Genomic DNA, 19,021 nt, shown 5'->3' on the forward strand with positions numbered 1-19,021 from the left:
CAAAAACAAATGTTTTTAATTTAAAAGGAGATAGCTTAATTTTTATTTTTATTTTTATTAATATTTTTAGTTATGGGGGTGACAAACGTGGCAGATGACACCAGCCAGATCCGTCCAGTCGGTAGGGGGCAAAAGAGGTTAGTGCATGTCCTATTATAATATTCAAATTCCAGGGCAAAGACGGGTGTCGGTTCTGATTTAACCTTATACACTGAGCCACCTAATCGAATTTTAGATGGCCGAATAAAGGGATGTTGAGTCATGTCTGATTCTCAACATTCCTGTCAAATCACTGCAAAAGAATCAGGGGAATCAGAGCTGCTAGCTGTTATCACGTCAGAGAAATTCAACCCTCCTTTGAATAAATGGCAGTTCTCAAAAAGAAAAACAAAAAATTTAGAAGAATGGAATGAACATCTATCTCAGGTTTTACATCACATATTACCTCTCTATGTACACCCTGAACGGCTAAAAATGCCACAAACTTTCGTTATACTACAATCTTCCGAGCCAATTCCCCTTTTCTCAGATTCTTTATTGAGTTGGTCAGACAGAAATATCATAGTACATGAAACATGAATCCTGCAAAAAAGCTTTTCCACTCGCGGCGCTGTTGACCTTTCCGATCCCAGCACCAGTGTATTTAATGTGTAGTCAAGGCATTTGAATTACAAAAATAGCTGAAATGCAAGTTATTCAAAATATATAAATCATCTTCTTCTGATTCTTATGTATGCTACCAGATACAGCAATGGAAAAGTAGCACGTACCACATCTACTACAGAAGCATATTATGAGCCAGAAAGCCATCTTTGAAACCGTTGTAGTCTTCTAATTGGATGACCATTTGAAGCCTTTGCCTGGTTGTGGCATGGGCTGTTCTGAGGGATCCTTCTACTTTTCCTTCTTGTTCGAAACAAGAAATCTTCCGTATCCAAAACATACGACACCTACCATGTATAAATTTCCATATTATTAGCACAATGATATATTTACTTCAATCTCTCGTTTAATATAATTTAACAGTTTCTAGTGGAAAAAAAAACATTTGATATACAAAATGACACAAAAAATTTGAACTCAATTAGGCCACCAAACAAGTTAGAGTTGGCTTAGAAAGATTTACAAAATAAAATACCTTGGATGAATTGCAAGTTATCTTGCACTCCAAACCGTTAGCAATTTGAAGTCCTTCCATGGCCTGGCATGTAGAAGAAAATTCATCATCACCTGCAACTTTGCATTTATTCCTGTAAAACGGCAACAATTAATAGCCATCACCAATATGACGGTAAAAAAGTTTGACTTTTTCCATTTTCACAAACCTCTTCAAGAATATCCCAGACTTATCCTTTTTCCCAGGAATTGATAGGAAGACATTATGAAGGTATGCAGCAAAATTGGGATCCATGGAAACAGCTGTCACTTCAGGCTTCTCATGTCCATTGTCCATAAGCTGAATAGAGAGATGGGTTGGCGTAGATGACTGCAGCAAAAATGAAATTACTTATATTCAATATTTTCCTATATAAAGTCACGAACAATCCTCAAAGTAAAAGAAAATTGGAAGAAAGTAATGAAAACCATACACATTCAATACGATATATGTTCTCATCATGAAGAAGTACACGAGCATTTTCATGGTAAACCATATCAAGAAATCTTCCAGGTTTTCTAGATTTCTCATATGTGTACAGTTGAAGAAGCTTGTTATCCATCTCATCTGTTGCTACTGCTTGGAGCTGATAAAACAAACAACAAATAGTATTTAAAGCAGTGCATAGGCAAAAGGTAAAAAACCAATATACTAAAAGAAATAAAACCAAGCATCTTACATGTTTGACAAGTCTATATAGCAGCTTGTCCAATGTAAACAAAACATAAGACTGAGTACCAATAATAGCTCGGCAATCATCCTCAAATTTTGTATTGTCAGAAGAACCATCCAGTAAACTATAAAGTGCACTCATGAACCTACATCAGATCTCCAAATTAGCATACACTTTCAAATCATATAAGGCTAGAATACTCAAAATCCTCTAAAACTAAACTACCTGGCATAAAGATCCGTAGGGCCAGTATCATTAGATGTCTTCCATTTCCTCTCAGCAGATGATGAATTAATCTTTGCCGACTGTATTCTCTCGTACAATGTCTGTCAAAGAAATAGGGAACATGAAGTCAATGAATTAACAAAAGAATTTAATCCGGTAACGTCATTCGAATATATAATACGCTCTCACGTACCAAAAATAATAATAATAATAAAAGAATGAAAGAAAAAAGATAACACAAAAAGGTTTTTACTTGGTGAAGCCTAAAAAGCACATAGAAGGAATCATTTCCATAGAAAACCCTAGAGTCCTTTTCTTTATCACGTAGAGATGGGGTAACATGCTTTGCAAGAGGCTTCACGGTCAGCAGAAAACGTTCTGAATATGGTAATAACGTCCCATCTCCTTCAACATCATGAGCATCAGCCATCCCTTCAGCTTCACCTTCACTTTCCGCCTTGTTATCATGCTCATCATGGTCTCCATCTTCCTCATGTTCTTCCCGAGAACAATCCTCAGCATCACCAGAATCACTTCCAGACACATCACCATTCTCAGAGGCATTTTCAGTGTCCTCTGAAGACCTCTGAGCACTGTCCTCACCTTCATCATCAGCATCAGCTTCATTTTCACCCCCAACCTCCGCACAACATATTTCTTCTTCTCCATGTTTGGTTTGATATTGTCTGCTGACAGCAACATCCTTTGCTTTAGGCACGGCCTCCAGAACAGCTTCTCCATAAGCAGCAAAATTATCCTCCTCAAAATCTCCGTTAGGAGATAATTCACCCTCTTCTCTTTCAATTTTAAACTGCATATCAGATTCTGCATTGTATCTCTGAGTCTTTGCGCCTTCTGTCAGCACCCCATTAGTTGTTATCATCTGTCTTGAAGAACCCCCAGCCTGCAACATCAATAATGAACATGGAATCATCTTTCAGAGTTAAAGCATCATAAAACAATACTAAAAAGAACTCAGAACCGAGTTTTTAATTGATTACTAACTTTTTATTTAAAAAATAAATCATGGCAACCCTGGATGACCAATCAATGAAACAAACTGCACTAATATGTGGGAGAACTTGAAAATATAAATCATAACTAGTATAAGCTACTTCCAACGCATACCTAAAGGTCTATCAAACTAAATAATTCCAAACTTCAAAAATTAAATAGCCTATCAACAGGAGGGAAAGAACCATTGAGAAGTATGAGAATAGCAGTTGTTTAACTGTTTGAACAACAAAGTAAGCAAATGATGAGAAGATGCTGTCTCAAATGACTCCATAACTGTTTCAGTCAAAATGCTATCTATCACCAGGACCATAATATTTGTTTGCAATTTTCTATTAAATAGTCATCCAAAGCAACTTTGCTTTGGGAACAGATAGAAAGTCAATAATGAAATCAATTATCAGCTCTTTCACATTCAACATAGTTAATATTTTAAAAAATTTACAACAATTAGGGGGCGTTTGGTTTGGGTAATGTTTGATTACTAAAATAGAAAGATTCCCTTGAAGATAGATTACTTATAAGATTACTGGGTATAAATGATTACTGTGTTTGATAAAATTTGATAAGTATAAATAATTATTGTGTTTGGTTAAAGGTAATAAAAGATTACTAGTAAATTATTTTATTTAAATGCCCTTGAATATAATTATTTTTAAATATTTTTTTATATTATTTGTCATATTAATTAAAAATAAATTTATTTTTATCTCAAAAAATTAATAAATAATAATATAATTATAATAAACTCAAGATTACCTCAGTAATCTTTAAATACCTAAGGTGAAAGTGGTAATCAGATTACCACCTATATTACCTGTCACGTCAGCATTGGTAATAGAAGATTACTGTAATCTTTTATTACTGACAAACCAAACAAGGGAATAAAAGATAGATTACCAAGGTAATAATAAATTCTCCCAACCAAACGCACCCTTAGTGTTCCACTGGCATAAGGTATCAACCATCAAATAGTGTGATTCTATACTGTATAATCCATATTTCATGAAATGGTAAAATACATTCCCTTACTTGAAAGTGAATAAACATACATAGAGATAGCATTAAAAGCTGTACCTCTGATGAAGGGAAAATAATTTCATTATTTGACCTTAACTCAAGTCCACCCTCAACAGTGAGATTGCCAGGTCTACAGTGAGTTGTACTAAGCCCTGGAAAAAAATTAGTAAAGAAGAAGAATCTCAGCAGTGAAGACATCATTATAAATTATAATTAAAATTTATAGAAAATTTAGCATTAAAGTTCAGGAGAGAAATGGGTAAACAGAGATAAGTTATATTGATTTGAAAGCATTTGACAAACCTGATGTGTTCTCTATGTTAGTCCTTCCATTACTTCGATCTGCCCCAGTCCCAAGCGATGCATTTGTATTGACAAACCGCTCATTGGTACTAGCTTGTTTGCTGATCCCAGATGTTTCATCAGCCATAGCTGCATTGCTCTGCAATTTATCTTGCTCAGAACTATCACAGAAATTGTCACTCTTACGAGCAATTTGATAAGCTTCTGAACCATCTTCTTTAACCTCACGAACCCCATTTGGCAGCCAAGCCCTAGAAGAACTTGATTGTTCGGGTTGAATACTCTCATCTCCATTTCTGGAAGGATTCACATGTTTAGAATTGGTGACAGTAGCAGGACCATCAGGACTTCCATCACTATCACCAACACTAGCAGCACGACTTTTGACAGAATGATTGTTGACCTTTACAACATCTTCAGTGTCCTCTGCACCCTGAGGCCGAGGAGGAACACCAAGTATAGGTTCCAAGAAAGTTGTCCAGATCTTCATTACTTTGTCTAACTGTTCAATTGAACACATTTCTCCACATGAATATTTAATGAGCTGATATAAATCTTCATGAATGTCAGGATCTGGATACTCAAATTCCAAATGAGGAACAATAGACCGTCTATTTCCAGCAGCAATAGCAAGAAGTGTGTCATCTTCCTTGTGCTTCTTCTCACTGATTTCTTTTATCTCTGCCAACAAAGCTATAAAAAATATACAAATTAGCAATTAGAACTGAACATATAAGGCAAAGGATGTCCTATGAAACTGGTTAAATCTAATAAATTATCTTGTTCCTTTTCATTCTTTTACTTTATGCGAAAGTCCCTCAACCATCACATCATGTTCATTGAGTTGTACACTGAGAATAATTCCAAACCCTACAATCACTGTAGGAATGCAGCTTGTGGGATAAAATAACCCATGTAGATTGGCCCATCAAATGGATTTTAACCTTGACCTCGGTTGAAACCAAGGGCTTTTACTACTAAGCCCAATGTTTGGAGTTCCTTCACATATGGAAACAAATAACTATGGAGTGCATGTTTGAGATATTTATGCTATTAAATATCTCCCAAACATTCAAAGTAAACAGATAAATTAAACGACAGAAAAACCACATTCAGGGAATCCCCATTTAACCAGGGTGAGACATGTCACATTTATACTTAATTCCCCACCAAGATTTGGAAAGTGCAACTCCAAAGGTAGACTGCCGATTTAGGCACATTTTCAAGGTGCAAATTTGCTTATGTGGTAGCTTCAAAGTTGTTCTCATATGTACTAGCATTTGGTAACTAAGCCTAAAATCAATGAATCAAGATCATAAATATGTCAAAAAATATCAAAGTATGTATTCTACCCATACAAACGAATTCTGGTGTGGACTCTATCAATACAACAGATCATGGTGTGTATTCAACCGGGACAAAAGGAAACCTAATAAAATACCTTTCGCACCCAAGCTCTTTGAGTCCTGTTGCTTGAAATAGAAACTACGATGATCAAGAGATTTATGATAATTCTTGGCATAGATTTCAGCCCAGACTTTATTAAAATCAGAACGACACCTTGCCCACTCTTCTTGCTTTTGCTTCAATCGAGTCAGGATAACAGGCAAAGCAAGAAAAGCATTCTTTCGTAAGACGTCCATCACATCAAGTCCATGGTCACCGTACAATCGTTCAATGCACCTTAGGTTCAAAGCTGAATTAACCGACCAAAGGGAATAAGTTCATAAGATGAAGGTATTGAATAAATGAGCTCACATAAAAAAAAACTAGACAGATTTTCACCTGGCATCAGTCAATTTAATACCTGTGAAGTGTTCTTCTATACGAATAGGGCCATCTGTTTTGATTGTGTTATTATTAATCTTTTCCAACAATTCTTCTACACGTTTGGTAGTTACATTCACAGATTCTAACAACATGTCCAATTCAAACCTGTCAACGTTGTTCCGAAAAAGTAGTCACTTGCCAAAGCCAATATAATCAGAATATTGAAACTTAATTTAGGAAATGGCGAACAAGAGAAGGTAAGAAACTAGGAGAGGGGGGAGTGGGGAGGCTTTGCAAATATTTATTTACTCTTGAATCCACAAAGATAAACTCCAACCGGAATTTTAAGTTCCTTATAAACCAGGCATCAAATGAAAATGAGTAGCAGCAATTAACAGGTTGAAATAAAGCCTACTATGGACAGATACACATGTTTTGGGGACAAAAACAGGTATTACTGGGTGTCATTCATAAATTTACTCAAGAGAGCACATGCAAGGAAACAAGTAAACATTACAATTTCGGGCAACCTCCAACCTGTCATCTTCACATCGAAACAGGCTTTCTTCATACTGGTTTTTGCGCATGTGTTTGAAGGAGTAATCTTCACTTCCTGAAGTTACGGAAACCCAATGATCATTCAGTACTTCAGCACCCAGCTCTGTTCTCTGGCTTGCTGCAGGTATTGGATACTGCATGATAGTATACACAAATGCGAAAAAAAAAAAAAATTGCAGGAGTGTCAGTGTCTCTTTTACTTTCTCTTATCATTCCCTTTTTGGCCTAGGGAAGTCACAGTGTCTCCTTAAAAGACAACTAAAATAATAGCAAATTAAAACCAAAAAGAACATACAGTTTTTGGAAGAAGTCGATAACTGGGAGTGCAGCGCTCACAGTTTGAGAGGTCAAGTTCTTGAATAGGTTTTGCCATATACTTGCTGGAATACAAAGACATCTTCTGACCTATCACATCTTTAACTCCGAAGCCCACATTTTTATCAAGTCTATCTCTGTCTCTATTTTCACGGTCCCTATCTATAACCACATCATCCCTTTCACGATCTCGATCTCTATCCCCGTCCTCTACCTTAACAGATCTGGGCAAACCATCATTCCACAAAGATTCTGCAGTGAATGAAGATTAAGGATTAATAAAACAAACAAAGCATCAAGGTGCACCTCCCAACGCAACTAAGTCAAATTATCCTATTGGTAGAATCAGCATGTCTAATAAAACCCATGGTGATTACAAATTACAAAACTTCTGAATCTAGCATCATCCATATGTAATGCATATTAATTACAGGTATCCCATCAAGCAATGAGCCTAAATGTCTGAAGAATTGAACCAACCTAACTATAACTAAAGTCATTAGGTTCATTACTCGAGTTCAGACAATCAATATAATCATGCAAGATTTAACATTAGAAATGTATCATCTTGATCCAGCATTTTACATGAATTCTACTTCAGGTGGAAAACCAGCCAAAGGAAACTTCTATAATGAAGAAAATATGAGATAATATAACAAGAAAAGAAATAAGCTTACTTACTTTTGCTCATAACATTAGCAAGAAATCCCTCTGCAGTGAAAGACTTAATTAGATAAAATGTTGATAATGCAACAAGAACATTAGAAAATTTAAGGCATCTGTTTTAAATGGTTACCATTTTTCTCGCAGCGAGCCAAAAATCCATGGAACCCATCCATAAGATCTGGATACTTTCCAAGCAAATCACTGACCTGATACATGAAAAAGTTTCACAATCACTAATTTCTTACTAGCAAAAGACTCTCAATAGATGCATCAGGTGACCTATTAATAATATAAGTTAAAAAGTAAGGGTTGTGACATTTCCATAAAAAATGTATGCTTTATAAGAAAGAAGATAAATCACAGAAACTTTTAATTCTTAAAAATCTTAGAAAAGCATATTTTTACAGTCCAAATAAAATGAATTTTTGAGGTATGACAAGTCAGACCTTATCATGGATCAACTACGCACTCTTGTGAATTGGCATAAGAATGAGAAAGACTAATTAAGAACTTGCTAAAAAGAAAGAGTGAATGTAAAACTTTCTTATGAATAAGAAAGCGTAATCCCTCTATATTGCTGCAGATTATAAAAAAAAAGAGAGGTCAAGCTGATGTGGGATTATTAAGGGCAAACCAGGGAAGCTGATGCCCACCCTGTCAAACAAGTTTGAAAGTATTACTTGACCACCATCCAGAAACAAACATGACCCATTTTTTTTCTTTTTCTGGTTAAAATCTAGAGTAGTTGGGGTGATATTTGGCCAACTTTAAAAGTTGCCAATATTTTTTTTTGCAAGGATTAAGACATTATCTGCTGCTTTGACAATACTTTGCTTGCATCAAAATGATAAAAAGCCTTAAATTTTATTGCAGTTATTTGTTTATCAACTTTAAACTAAACTATAAATAGATTTAATCCAGTTACTCATAGCAAATTCTTCAACAGCACTTGTGAACAACATATGATAATAACCATCTTTTTTACTCCAATTTATTCAAGATATAACTGAATATAAATCAGAGATGATTAAGAAAAGCTAAACTATAACTACTTAACACATTCATCAGCCATACCAAAGATTGCAATTCTGGTCGACTTATTATTTCCTTGGTGTAGAGATGAAGACACCTCAAAAATTCCTGGTAATTATCAGGATTACATAACTTCTCCTTTACTTTCTCGCAGAATGCCAGCTCCTGGCTGTACACACCTGCATAAAAAACGAAGTTAAAGAAAACTCAATTTCTTGCATAAAAAGAATCAGCACATACAGGTATGCAGACACATAAGAAATTTATTGATGGAAACATCTTGTAAAGCGGCATTCCAATATTTAAAACAACAGTTCCTCAAATACTCAACAGATATGATACTGAAACTATATTCTACTGATAATAGAATGATCTACATGCAATGTAAATGCTGCTTCGTTTTTCTCTCTCTCTCTCTCTTCTTAAATTGAGTTTATGCTTATGTAGGATACATGAATATCCAAAGAGAAACTAGTTAACAGCTATCAACCCTTAGTCACATATACTGCTAGGATAAAACTTTTCCTCTTTCATTTATTTTTCAGTTCTTGTGTCTTATATGAAGCAGACAAATAAATTCAAGAACTGTAAAGCTTCTATCAATAGATAAAGGCAGCCAGTTAATAAAATTTTAAATTAATATTCATGTGGGTAAAACAACAAATTCTACGATTTTAATTACACACCTTTCATAGAGTTTTTATAATCAAAAGAAGATGAAACGGGATGCATTCCAAAGTTTTCATCACCTTCCCCACCTTGATTGAATTGTTCAGCAGTTGAGTCTTCAATTCTACGAGCCTTCCGTTTCGGGGCAAGGCGTTTTATGTTAAAGTCTCTATTGCCATCATTCTCAAAGTCTCTATCTTCCCGCTCCCGATCTCTTCTATCTCTGTCTTCTCTCCTCTCCCTTTCCTTTTCCACACGCCTCCTTTGATCTTTGTCAGATTTCATCAGCATCCTATCATGGTCCGGATCAGGTCGGTCAACACTAAGGTCACGATCAGCATGAGAACCTATAGTCCTTTCTTTCTGGAAAAAGAGCCCATACACCATATATTAGCTTAAAGTTAACAGAATGAAATAATGACATAGATGAGACAGAAAATTACCTTATCAACATGCATTTGCCGCATTGTGGGCAATGCAGAGCTCCTATCACAGAGCAGAGATGTCCTTCCAGAAGGGACATATGCAGTTGATGCTGATGCTGAAGAATCAGGTAGAAAATGAGTAAACTCATCAAGCAGATCAGGATGGTCTTGGAAAAGGGAAGCAACCTACAAGATAATATACTTCAATAATCAGAAGCATTATGCCAAAAGTTCAATGTGAGCACATGAGACCAGATAAACACACAAAGGAAAAAGCTGTGGAACACCAAACAAAAGGTATGAAAAATAAATTCAAAGAACATACCTCCTGGTAGACTTCAGTAATTGACTTGTTTTCCTTTCTATACATGTTCAAAATGTCTAAAAATGATTTGTAAACATGATCATCACCTTGAAACCTTGTCTGCAGGAATACAATTTATCAGACTGCAACCTTGACAAAAAAACTACTACCTCAAGTTTAGCCATGCCATTATACTTTTACCTTAATCTTGTTTACAAAATTAATGGCCTCTTCAAATTCAACTGGCTTCTTTTGTGGAGGTTGCTCATCATCAAGTGGGAGGGTGATCTCATATCCCTTTGGCAAGAAGGTATTGAACCCTAAAATTAGTTCCCGATGCCCTTTAAATAGCTCCTTTACCCTTGCTATTACACCTGCTGTGTCAATTCTACAATCGAGATAACATAATCACCAATCAAAAACGTATTTCCACAAACATTAAAGAATCCATAATGATGTAACGTGACCAAACCTTTGAGCTTTGAAGTCTTTCATAACTTCAAGGAAGTCATCATATTTTTCCCTTTTGTCCTGAAATATGTCCTTAACAGCCTTGAGATATGCCAGAGCGTCATTTGTTGTTAGCTTCTGTGTAGTTCCTCCTCCTCCTCCTATCACTTGGGGTTGCCCAGAGCTTCATTTGCAAAAAAAAATATCAAAACAAATTAAAAATGCAAAATTTTGAAAACACGAACTGTAGATCAATCCCCAGATCATATTTTTCACACATAACTAGAACTTCTTCTAAAACCGCTTCCTTGCATCAAAGAAAGAGTATCTGCTTTTCTGAAATTCAGGGGCCCTTCCAGTAGATCAATATCAGATTATAGTTTTCCAAATAAAATGAAAATAATATCTCAAATTAGTAAAGCATATTTCTGCATACACGACATATAAGTAATGTTCCAAACACATTATAATTGCTACTTTTGGCTTCTCTTTCTACCGCTCGAATAGAATTAAGTTTACGAAGTTATTTACAACAGAGTTTTTTTTTTTTTTTAAATTACATGATCTTTCTTAGGAAGTCAAAATTTAAAAAAAAAAAATCAAAGCATAACCATCGACGAAGTATTTTAACCAACAATTAGTTGTCAAATTAACACAATATCCAAGGAAAAATCAACAGAACGTTATGTGTAATATCAATTAAAGAACTTAATCTCGTTATAACAAAACGAACTCCAATAATAAAAATTAAAAATTAAAACAACAAAGATAAATAAATAAACTCACGCTTCTCCTGTCGAAGAAATCATGGGCCGTTTAAGTTGAGAGTTCATGTATACATCATCTCTGGACCTCTTCATCTTGAAAAAACAAACACAAAATCTCTCTACACCTCTCTTCAATAACAAATCATGCTTTCAACTTCAATTGACCTTAAAAATCCTGCAGTCAAAAACTTAGTCATTCAAACAAAACCTCTCAAAACGACATCGCAGATCTATCTAACGACAAAACACAGAATTTCATCCTAGCCTCTTAACAGATCACCGGAATCACAAGTAATTAGCATTACTTGAACATAAAGCAACGTTCAGACAATGAACTAGCAGAGCGAAATGAAAATATCATGGAAAGCGAAAATTACAATGAAGATAAAAAAATCGTTTCATCGCTGAATTAGCAACACCAAAAAAATCAACTACTCTTCACGACCAAGCATCGTCTTCCATGAGTAAATTAAAGAAGAACAAAAAATTTCGATTTTGTCTTTATTTTGGAGGATTTTGTGAAATTTTAACAATGTTTTGGGAGAGGGAATATGATAATTAAAACAGAGAATACACACATACAACCAAATGTTAACAAACAGAAGGGAGAGAGTAAGTTTACAAAGGGATATAAGAAAAATAAAACGAATGTGGAGATGGTAAATTTTACAGCCGATAACCGGTCTACTTCTTTGGTTACCGGATACAGGCGGTTAATTTAGTCTTGTGTGTTAAAATTAGGGTTTGGTGTAAGTTATTCCAGATTTGGGTTCGTACTAAGCACGGTCGAGTAACAAGAGCAGTGGGGTTTTTGGGTATTAATTGAAAATTAAGGGGTTTATTGGGGATAGTATAATGTTATTGAAATTGCGTCTTTTGATAGTGTTTGCGTTTGAATCTGTAAAAATAATAATCAGTTATGTGTTGCTTTAGTTTTGATTAGGGTTTGGGCGGAGGGGTATGACAGTGTGAGGTGTAATTGGCCTAATATTTTTTTCACCAGATTGGTAATGATTAAATTAGGTTCGTCACAATTAGGCATAAATAGTAATTAATCAACTAAAATGAATATTAAGCCACTTGATTAGCTTAATTACATTAAACCCAACTGGCAATGGCACGTAGTAAGGGCCAGCCACAACAAGGGGCCATTATATGATTATTATATTGTGACATAAATAAATATATTTACTCAGAGTAAATATATATAATATGTTTATATAAGGAACTGCACAAATACGGAGGTTATTGGATGTGTAAGTAAGGCAAGGCCCAATGCACCGGTCCTTGTTCAGTGGTGGAAAGCTTGAGCCAGCCCAGAAGTGTTAGGACTGTTAAAGAGATAAGTTTTCAGAATTGGATGGCGTCTTCAAAACATATTAAAATGTTAAAACCATTACGTAATCATAATGACAGCGGCTCTGTTTTAGGCTTATAGTGAGGCAGACGAGTTGATTGTTGATTTTAATTTGGTTTAAACCGTAAAATTAGATTAAATTATTTTAAAATTATAATTTGATTTAGTTTATAAAATAGTATAATTTTTTATTAAGTAATTAGTTGTATAATTTGTTTTTTAGATTTATTTTGTTATTTTTTAACACATATATGATATATATTTTGTATTTATTTTACTTATTTATATTATATTCTAAAAAATTATAATTTAATTAAATAATATATAATTAAAAATAAATAATTTTAATTAGTTTAAATTATATTTTTTAATTTAATTTGGTTTAAAAATTTTTTAAATTATTTTTTTATTTAAAAAAATTTCTTAAACTTTATCAAGCTGGGTTATGCATACCCTTGAATGATAAGATGGATTTAATCTTAAAATAAATTTAGGATAACTATTCAAAGAAACAGAATTAAATCCTAAATATGTGTTTATCTTCCAACTGTCATACGCACAAAATGCACTTGACCATCATTAATTACGTAATATATTTGTGCTATGTTTTGTCGCGCCCTGGAGCGTTTTTAAGAATGTGGATACTGGCAAAATGGAGGGGTGTAGTTATTTTTTTATTTTTTATATATATAATTATGTTTTATTATATAAATATAATTATTGTTTTATTTTATTTTATTTTTAAACAGAAAATATTTTAGAATTTAAGATTGATTGGATATACGGTTAGATTGGAATCGAATCGGCTCGAGTTCTGTTCGAACGAGCCTAAAATGAGCTAGCCCTATGCAAACTCGATCAAGCTCGAGCTATTCGTCAAATTTTTTAATTAAAATTTTTGATACAAAATGACATCATTTTGATCAATATGTATTAAAATGACGTCGTTTTAATAACGAAAAACAAACCGAACTAAATTTGAGCTTAGCTTTCACGAGCTCGAGCTTAGCTATAAGTAAACCGAATCGAGCTCGAGCTCGACTTGGCTAGAATCTAGCCTTAATTGGATAGCTTGATCGATCAGTCAAACATTTAACTAATTAATTTTTAAAAATAAATTGATTGGTTAGGTGCTTAGTCGGTTGATCAATCACCTAGTCAACTAATTTTTTAAAAATAAATTGATTAATTGAGTGTTTGATTGATTGACCAATTTATTTTTAATACCTACGATAAATATGAAAATCAAATTATCACTTATGTTATCTAAAATATCATTATTGATAATAAATGATTATTATAATACCTTAATATTAATAAATCAAATAAGATAATATAAATAATAAAAAATAAAATATCAAAATAATTATTATTAACTGAAATCAAAGGACCCTTTAAGTAATGTCAACAGTGGTAATTACTCAATGAATGATACCCAAAAATGGATCAAGTTTGATTGATCAACACCTATTAACGATGGTCAACGTTGGTTGGTTAACACTAATAAATTGTCCAACTAATTCAACATTAAATAAATTTTATTTTGTAATCAACAAATTATAAAATAATAAATCATTGATATAAAAAAATCTTTAAAAGAAAAAACAAAAAATTGAATTCAAAATAAGATGAATAAAGTAATTTCATTGGATTCTCTACCTATGAATTAAGATTCTTAATTTTTCTTTTTTTTTTTATCCGAATCCTTTACCCATGTTACGTGAAATTGATTATCCATAAAATTTTAGTGGTTTTTTCAATTGCAATAACAAGGGAATTAAGTATCTGATTCTATTCCCTTGTTAATTCTTAGAAGTAGCGAAAAATATTTATTCATCTTCCTGTTTCTATTAGGGTTAGATTCGAATAAAATTAAACTCTAATTTGGCTCGATTTAATAATAATAGAGCTCGAGCTCAGGCTCATCGAGTTTGTTATGCTTGAGATTGAACTTAGCTTGAGTTCGATTTAACTCGTTTCAAATTCGAGTTTTTTATTAATTTATTATTAAAACGACCTCGTTTTAATTCATATTGATTAAAACGACATCGTTTTATATCAAAAATTTTAATTTACAAACTTTAACAACAAGCTCGAGCTCGAAAATATTGGCTCGAGCTGGCTTAGGGCTAACTCGTTTAGAGCTCAAACGGGCTTGGCTCGAATCCAGCCCTAGTTCCTATGAACCAACTCTAGTCCTAATTACATAAATACGCGGTCAACTTTTTCACGTTTGACTGATAATTATCTTAAAAGTATAATTATATAAATGATTATTTGATATAAAATTATAAAAATTTATAAATATAAATAATTATTTTGTTTAGTTAAAGATAATGCATATATACTAGTATATTATTTTATTTAAATACCTTTGAATATGATTATTCTAAAATATTTTTTATATTATTATATTAATTAAAAATAAGGTCATCTGTGTCTTCAAAAATTAATAAATAAAAGTATAATTATAATAAAATAAAAATTATCTTAATAATCTTTAAATACCTAAATAGAAGGTGGTAATAAGATTACTACTTATATTATCTATTAAGTAATCATTAGTAATAAAAAATTATCAAAATATTTTATTTTTTATAAATTAAACAAAATAAGATAAATAATAAAAATAGATTACTACACCTAACCAAACCCTCCCTTAGTCGTATCATTATAATTATGAAAGAACAATTGTCTTTTGCTCAAACTATATCGAAATAATAAATTATTCGAAAAACAACAAATTTTCACCTTATATTAGGGTATTTTAGTAAATTTTGTTATATTTTATAACAAAAAACAAGGAAAAGATACCCTTGTTGCTTTGTAATAGTTATTAAAGCTAAATAACTCTATACCCTGGACATTATATTAAATGTATTTCACTCTTAATTTATACTAATTTTAAGTTTAATAATTATAAAAAAAATTAAAACATTTTGTTAGCGGTTTTCGTTACGAAATGTCTGTTAACTCCTTAATTACATGTGCCTCATGAACTCTCTTGATATCATCTTGGAAAAAACTAATGTCTACAATAATAATGGGCGATCATGACAAGTTCTTTCCAGAGAACTCCTTGTATCCTCTCAGATAATTTAAGTCTAATAGATAACTGCACCTTTAGTTGAGTTTGGCTTATTAATCTAGTTATCCAAGATGGACCACATTGCTTCTCTGGTATGCCACTTCCTCGTAATTTTCAAAAGGTCGAAGGACTATTTTCCATCTAAGTTTAGTCACGTTTTCAAAGGCATACTTTCAAGGTTTGAAAAATTCAAAAATCTATCTATTGACTAATTAGAGTTAAAAAATTTTATTTGAAATAGAAGTAAAATTATCATTTTACTAATATTTAAAAAAATATAAAATTCATTACATTTTATCCCCTAAGTTTTAAAAACTAAAATTTCACATTTACCTAAAATTTTTTAACTTTAAAAAATCACATTTTTCTAGTAAACCTTAGGGTTTTTTCTTATTCTTTCTAGCCATCATCTATAGCGCTGACGACTTCCCCTCTCCACCCTAAACTGTTGATCGATGCACGGGAAATACTCTATGGGGTGAAGAAGAGATGAGTGTAAAGAGGTGAAGACAAATTTTGAGGGAAAAAATGTGATTTTTCAAAATTATAAAATTTTAAACAAGAGTGAAATTATTAGTTTTTAAAACTTGGGGAGAAATGAATGAAGTTTATATTTTTTTAATATTATTAGTCAAATAACGATTTCATCCCTATTTCTGACAAAAAATTCTAATAACAATTATATCATGAGTGAGATTTTAGATTTTTCAAACTCTGTATATATGACTTTGAGGACGATATTAAACTTTGATGGGAAATTGTCCTTTTACCTTTTGAAAATCCTAATAAATCCTTCTTCTCTTTGATTGGATTGGCTTAAAATTTTGAGCTTTCCGTTTTAATTCTCTTCAAGGTTAACAAGAAATTGCACTTTTGTATATTTAAAGATAACATGTGGAAAAAAAATAAAAATAAAATTATATGTATCTATTTTAAATATATAAGTAGATATATATTTAATTTATATTATCATATGATTAAATAATTTTAAATTAATAATAAAATTATATTTAATTATGTAACTTATTTATATATGTTATTTCGTGACTTATATAAATACACTTTTGCGGAAACCTTTTGGACATAGATGATATAATTTTTTTAGATGTGAAAACATTTGTTTGCACTGCGTTTATCCTTGAGATATGCTGTCGCTTTAGTGGTTTAAAATACGCAAATTTTGACGGTTGATCATTCTAAAAATTATATGTTGAAATATATTAATTAAAGTTTACAAGATTGATTTATCAATAATTAACCGTCTTTTTTATGGTAACATGATTTCTTTGAAAACGATTAATTTACGATATTATTATGTAATCAAATATTATTTTATTTTTAATTTAAAGTATTATATGATTATTTATATATAAATTTATATTTATTAATTATATATATAATTTTATTTATTTTTAAAATAAAGGTGACTTAAACAGTAATTTTAATGTTGTAAGCTGCCGTTAACAGTAGTGTGTGAGTTTTGTTGGTTTTTATTATTATTATTATTATTATTGTTAATACATGTAATCTTATTCATTTTGTATTTTTAAGAATTAAAATTATATTATATAATAAAATTATTAATAGAAATATTAAAAGTGTGTTAGGTTTAAGTAATGTTTTATCGCTAAATATAAAAGATTATTACAAAAATATATTATCTTGAAAATTATTAAGTATAAATTATTATTATATATTTGATAAAAACAGAATAAATATAAATAATTATTATATTTGGTTAGAGATAATAAAACAACACTAAAATATAATTTTAGTTAAATATCTTTAAATATAATTATTTTAAAAAATATTTTATATAACTTGTTGTATTAATTAAAAGTGAGAGTATTTTAATTCAAAAATATTAATAATAAAAAATAAAATTATAATAAAACAATAATATTTTAATACTTAAGATGGAGGTTATAATCACATTACAATCTATATTATTTATTACACCATTATTAATAATAAAAAATTATTATAATATTTTATTATGGCCAAAAGACTATTTCCCATCCAAAGTATGCTGCATTCTCAAGTTTTCTTCTTTTAATTTTGATAATCTCAAATACCCACTCATGAGTAGTTAAAATTAACAGTAGTAAGGGTAAAATCGTTATTTTTCTATAATATTAAAAATAAACTAAAAATAATCTATTTTTTCCTCCCTAAACTTTAAAAACTAAAATTTTCTCTCAGCCTAAGTTTTAAAAAATGACAATGTCCCCATAGGGTTTTGTTTCGAGATCTTCAGCGTCATCTCTGGCTCCATTGTCGGCTACCTCTCCCTCTGGCGGTCTCTCTCCTCTCATTTGGACATCTGATCAACATCGGAGGAGTCATGGAAGACGAAGCTATTGTCTTCGTTTGGGAAGACAACTGTCTTCCTAGACGAAGACAATAGCTTCGTCTTCGTCTAGGAGGACGAAGAACTTCGTCTTCATCTTTCACGACTCCTCCAACACTGATCAGACATCCAAATGGGTGAGAGAGATCGTCGGAGGGAGAGGAAGCTTCGGGAGGAAGAGGTCATCGGCAATGGAGCCAGAGATGGTGTCAGAGATCTCGAAACGAAACTCTAGGGGGAAACTATCATTTTTTAAAATTTAGGTTGAGGGAAACTTTTAGTTTTTAAAGTTTAGGAAGACAAAAAGAGATAAATTTTTAAGGGGTTAAGGTTTCATTAATTTTAACTATTCATAGATGGGTATTTGGGATTATCAAAATATTAAAGAGAAAAAACTTGGGAATGCAGCATACCTTGGGTGGGAAATAGTCCTTTGGCCTTTTATTATTAATAACTAAAGAAAATAATAAAAATAAAAAAAGTAAATTACTAAAATATATTTTTTTAATAACTGTCTGTATTGATAAGCAAAATGCATTGATATAACTATTTTGACCACTTTCATCCATGGTGGATAAGAGCAAAAAAAAATAAAAAGGCTAAAAAAGGTATTTCATTGAAAAAAAAAAAAAATCTAAACACTAATAATTGAAATCAACCCATTTTTAAACGCGACAATCAAATCTAGGTCATCTTTTCAATCATGAGATGATGCATTAACTTCAACTGTGCAACATAATAAAATGACTCAAGAAGTGCTTGGCAATAAAAAATTAATTCAATTTTTTTTTTAAATCTTGTATTTTTTTGTTTATCAATAATTAAAGTAGTCTAATCTTTAATCACTCATCAGCGATAAAAAAATAACAATAATAAGGA

General features: G+C 31.6%; 1 protein-coding gene across 7 annotated transcripts; it reads right to left on the bottom strand.

Annotated features, from left to right (window-relative positions):
* Window positions 1–336: 336 nt before the first annotated feature.
* Window positions 337–11,958, bottom strand: LOC123216945 (paired amphipathic helix protein Sin3-like 4). 7 transcript variants are annotated; one of them, XM_044637635.1, is made up of 24 exons: window positions 11,725–11,950; window positions 11,367–11,522; window positions 10,603–10,764; window positions 10,332–10,518; window positions 10,152–10,250; window positions 9,845–10,012; window positions 9,482–9,764; window positions 8,775–8,911; window positions 7,831–7,906; window positions 7,716–7,745; window positions 7,015–7,286; window positions 6,699–6,853; window positions 6,199–6,326; window positions 5,833–6,087; window positions 4,392–5,084; window positions 4,146–4,240; window positions 2,308–2,958; window positions 2,055–2,155; window positions 1,836–1,974; window positions 1,590–1,742; window positions 1,326–1,492; window positions 1,139–1,250; window positions 771–950; window positions 337–680 (listed from the first exon to the last, which is right to left on the bottom strand). In XM_044637635.1, the coding sequence occupies exons 2-23, from the start codon at window positions 11,438–11,440 to the stop codon at window positions 792–794; spliced, it is 4,296 nt and encodes a 1,431-aa protein (XP_044493570.1). In that variant the 5' UTR covers window positions 11,441–11,522; window positions 11,725–11,950; the 3' UTR covers window positions 337–680; window positions 771–791. The 7 variants fall into 7 exon arrangements, with proteins under 7 accessions (XP_044493570.1, XP_044493568.1, XP_044493572.1 ...); XM_044637633.1 differs by having other exon boundaries at window positions 9,419–9,764; XM_044637637.1 differs by having other exon boundaries at window positions 1,326–1,486; window positions 9,491–9,764; window positions 11,725–11,949.
* Between the last annotated feature and the right edge of the window lie 7,063 nt (window positions 11,959–19,021).

The sequence above is a fragment of the Mangifera indica genome, chromosome 5, assembly GCF_011075055.1.
Source record: "Mangifera indica cultivar Alphonso chromosome 5, CATAS_Mindica_2.1, whole genome shotgun sequence".
Lineage (NCBI taxonomy): Eukaryota > Viridiplantae > Streptophyta > Magnoliopsida > Sapindales > Anacardiaceae > Mangifera > Mangifera indica.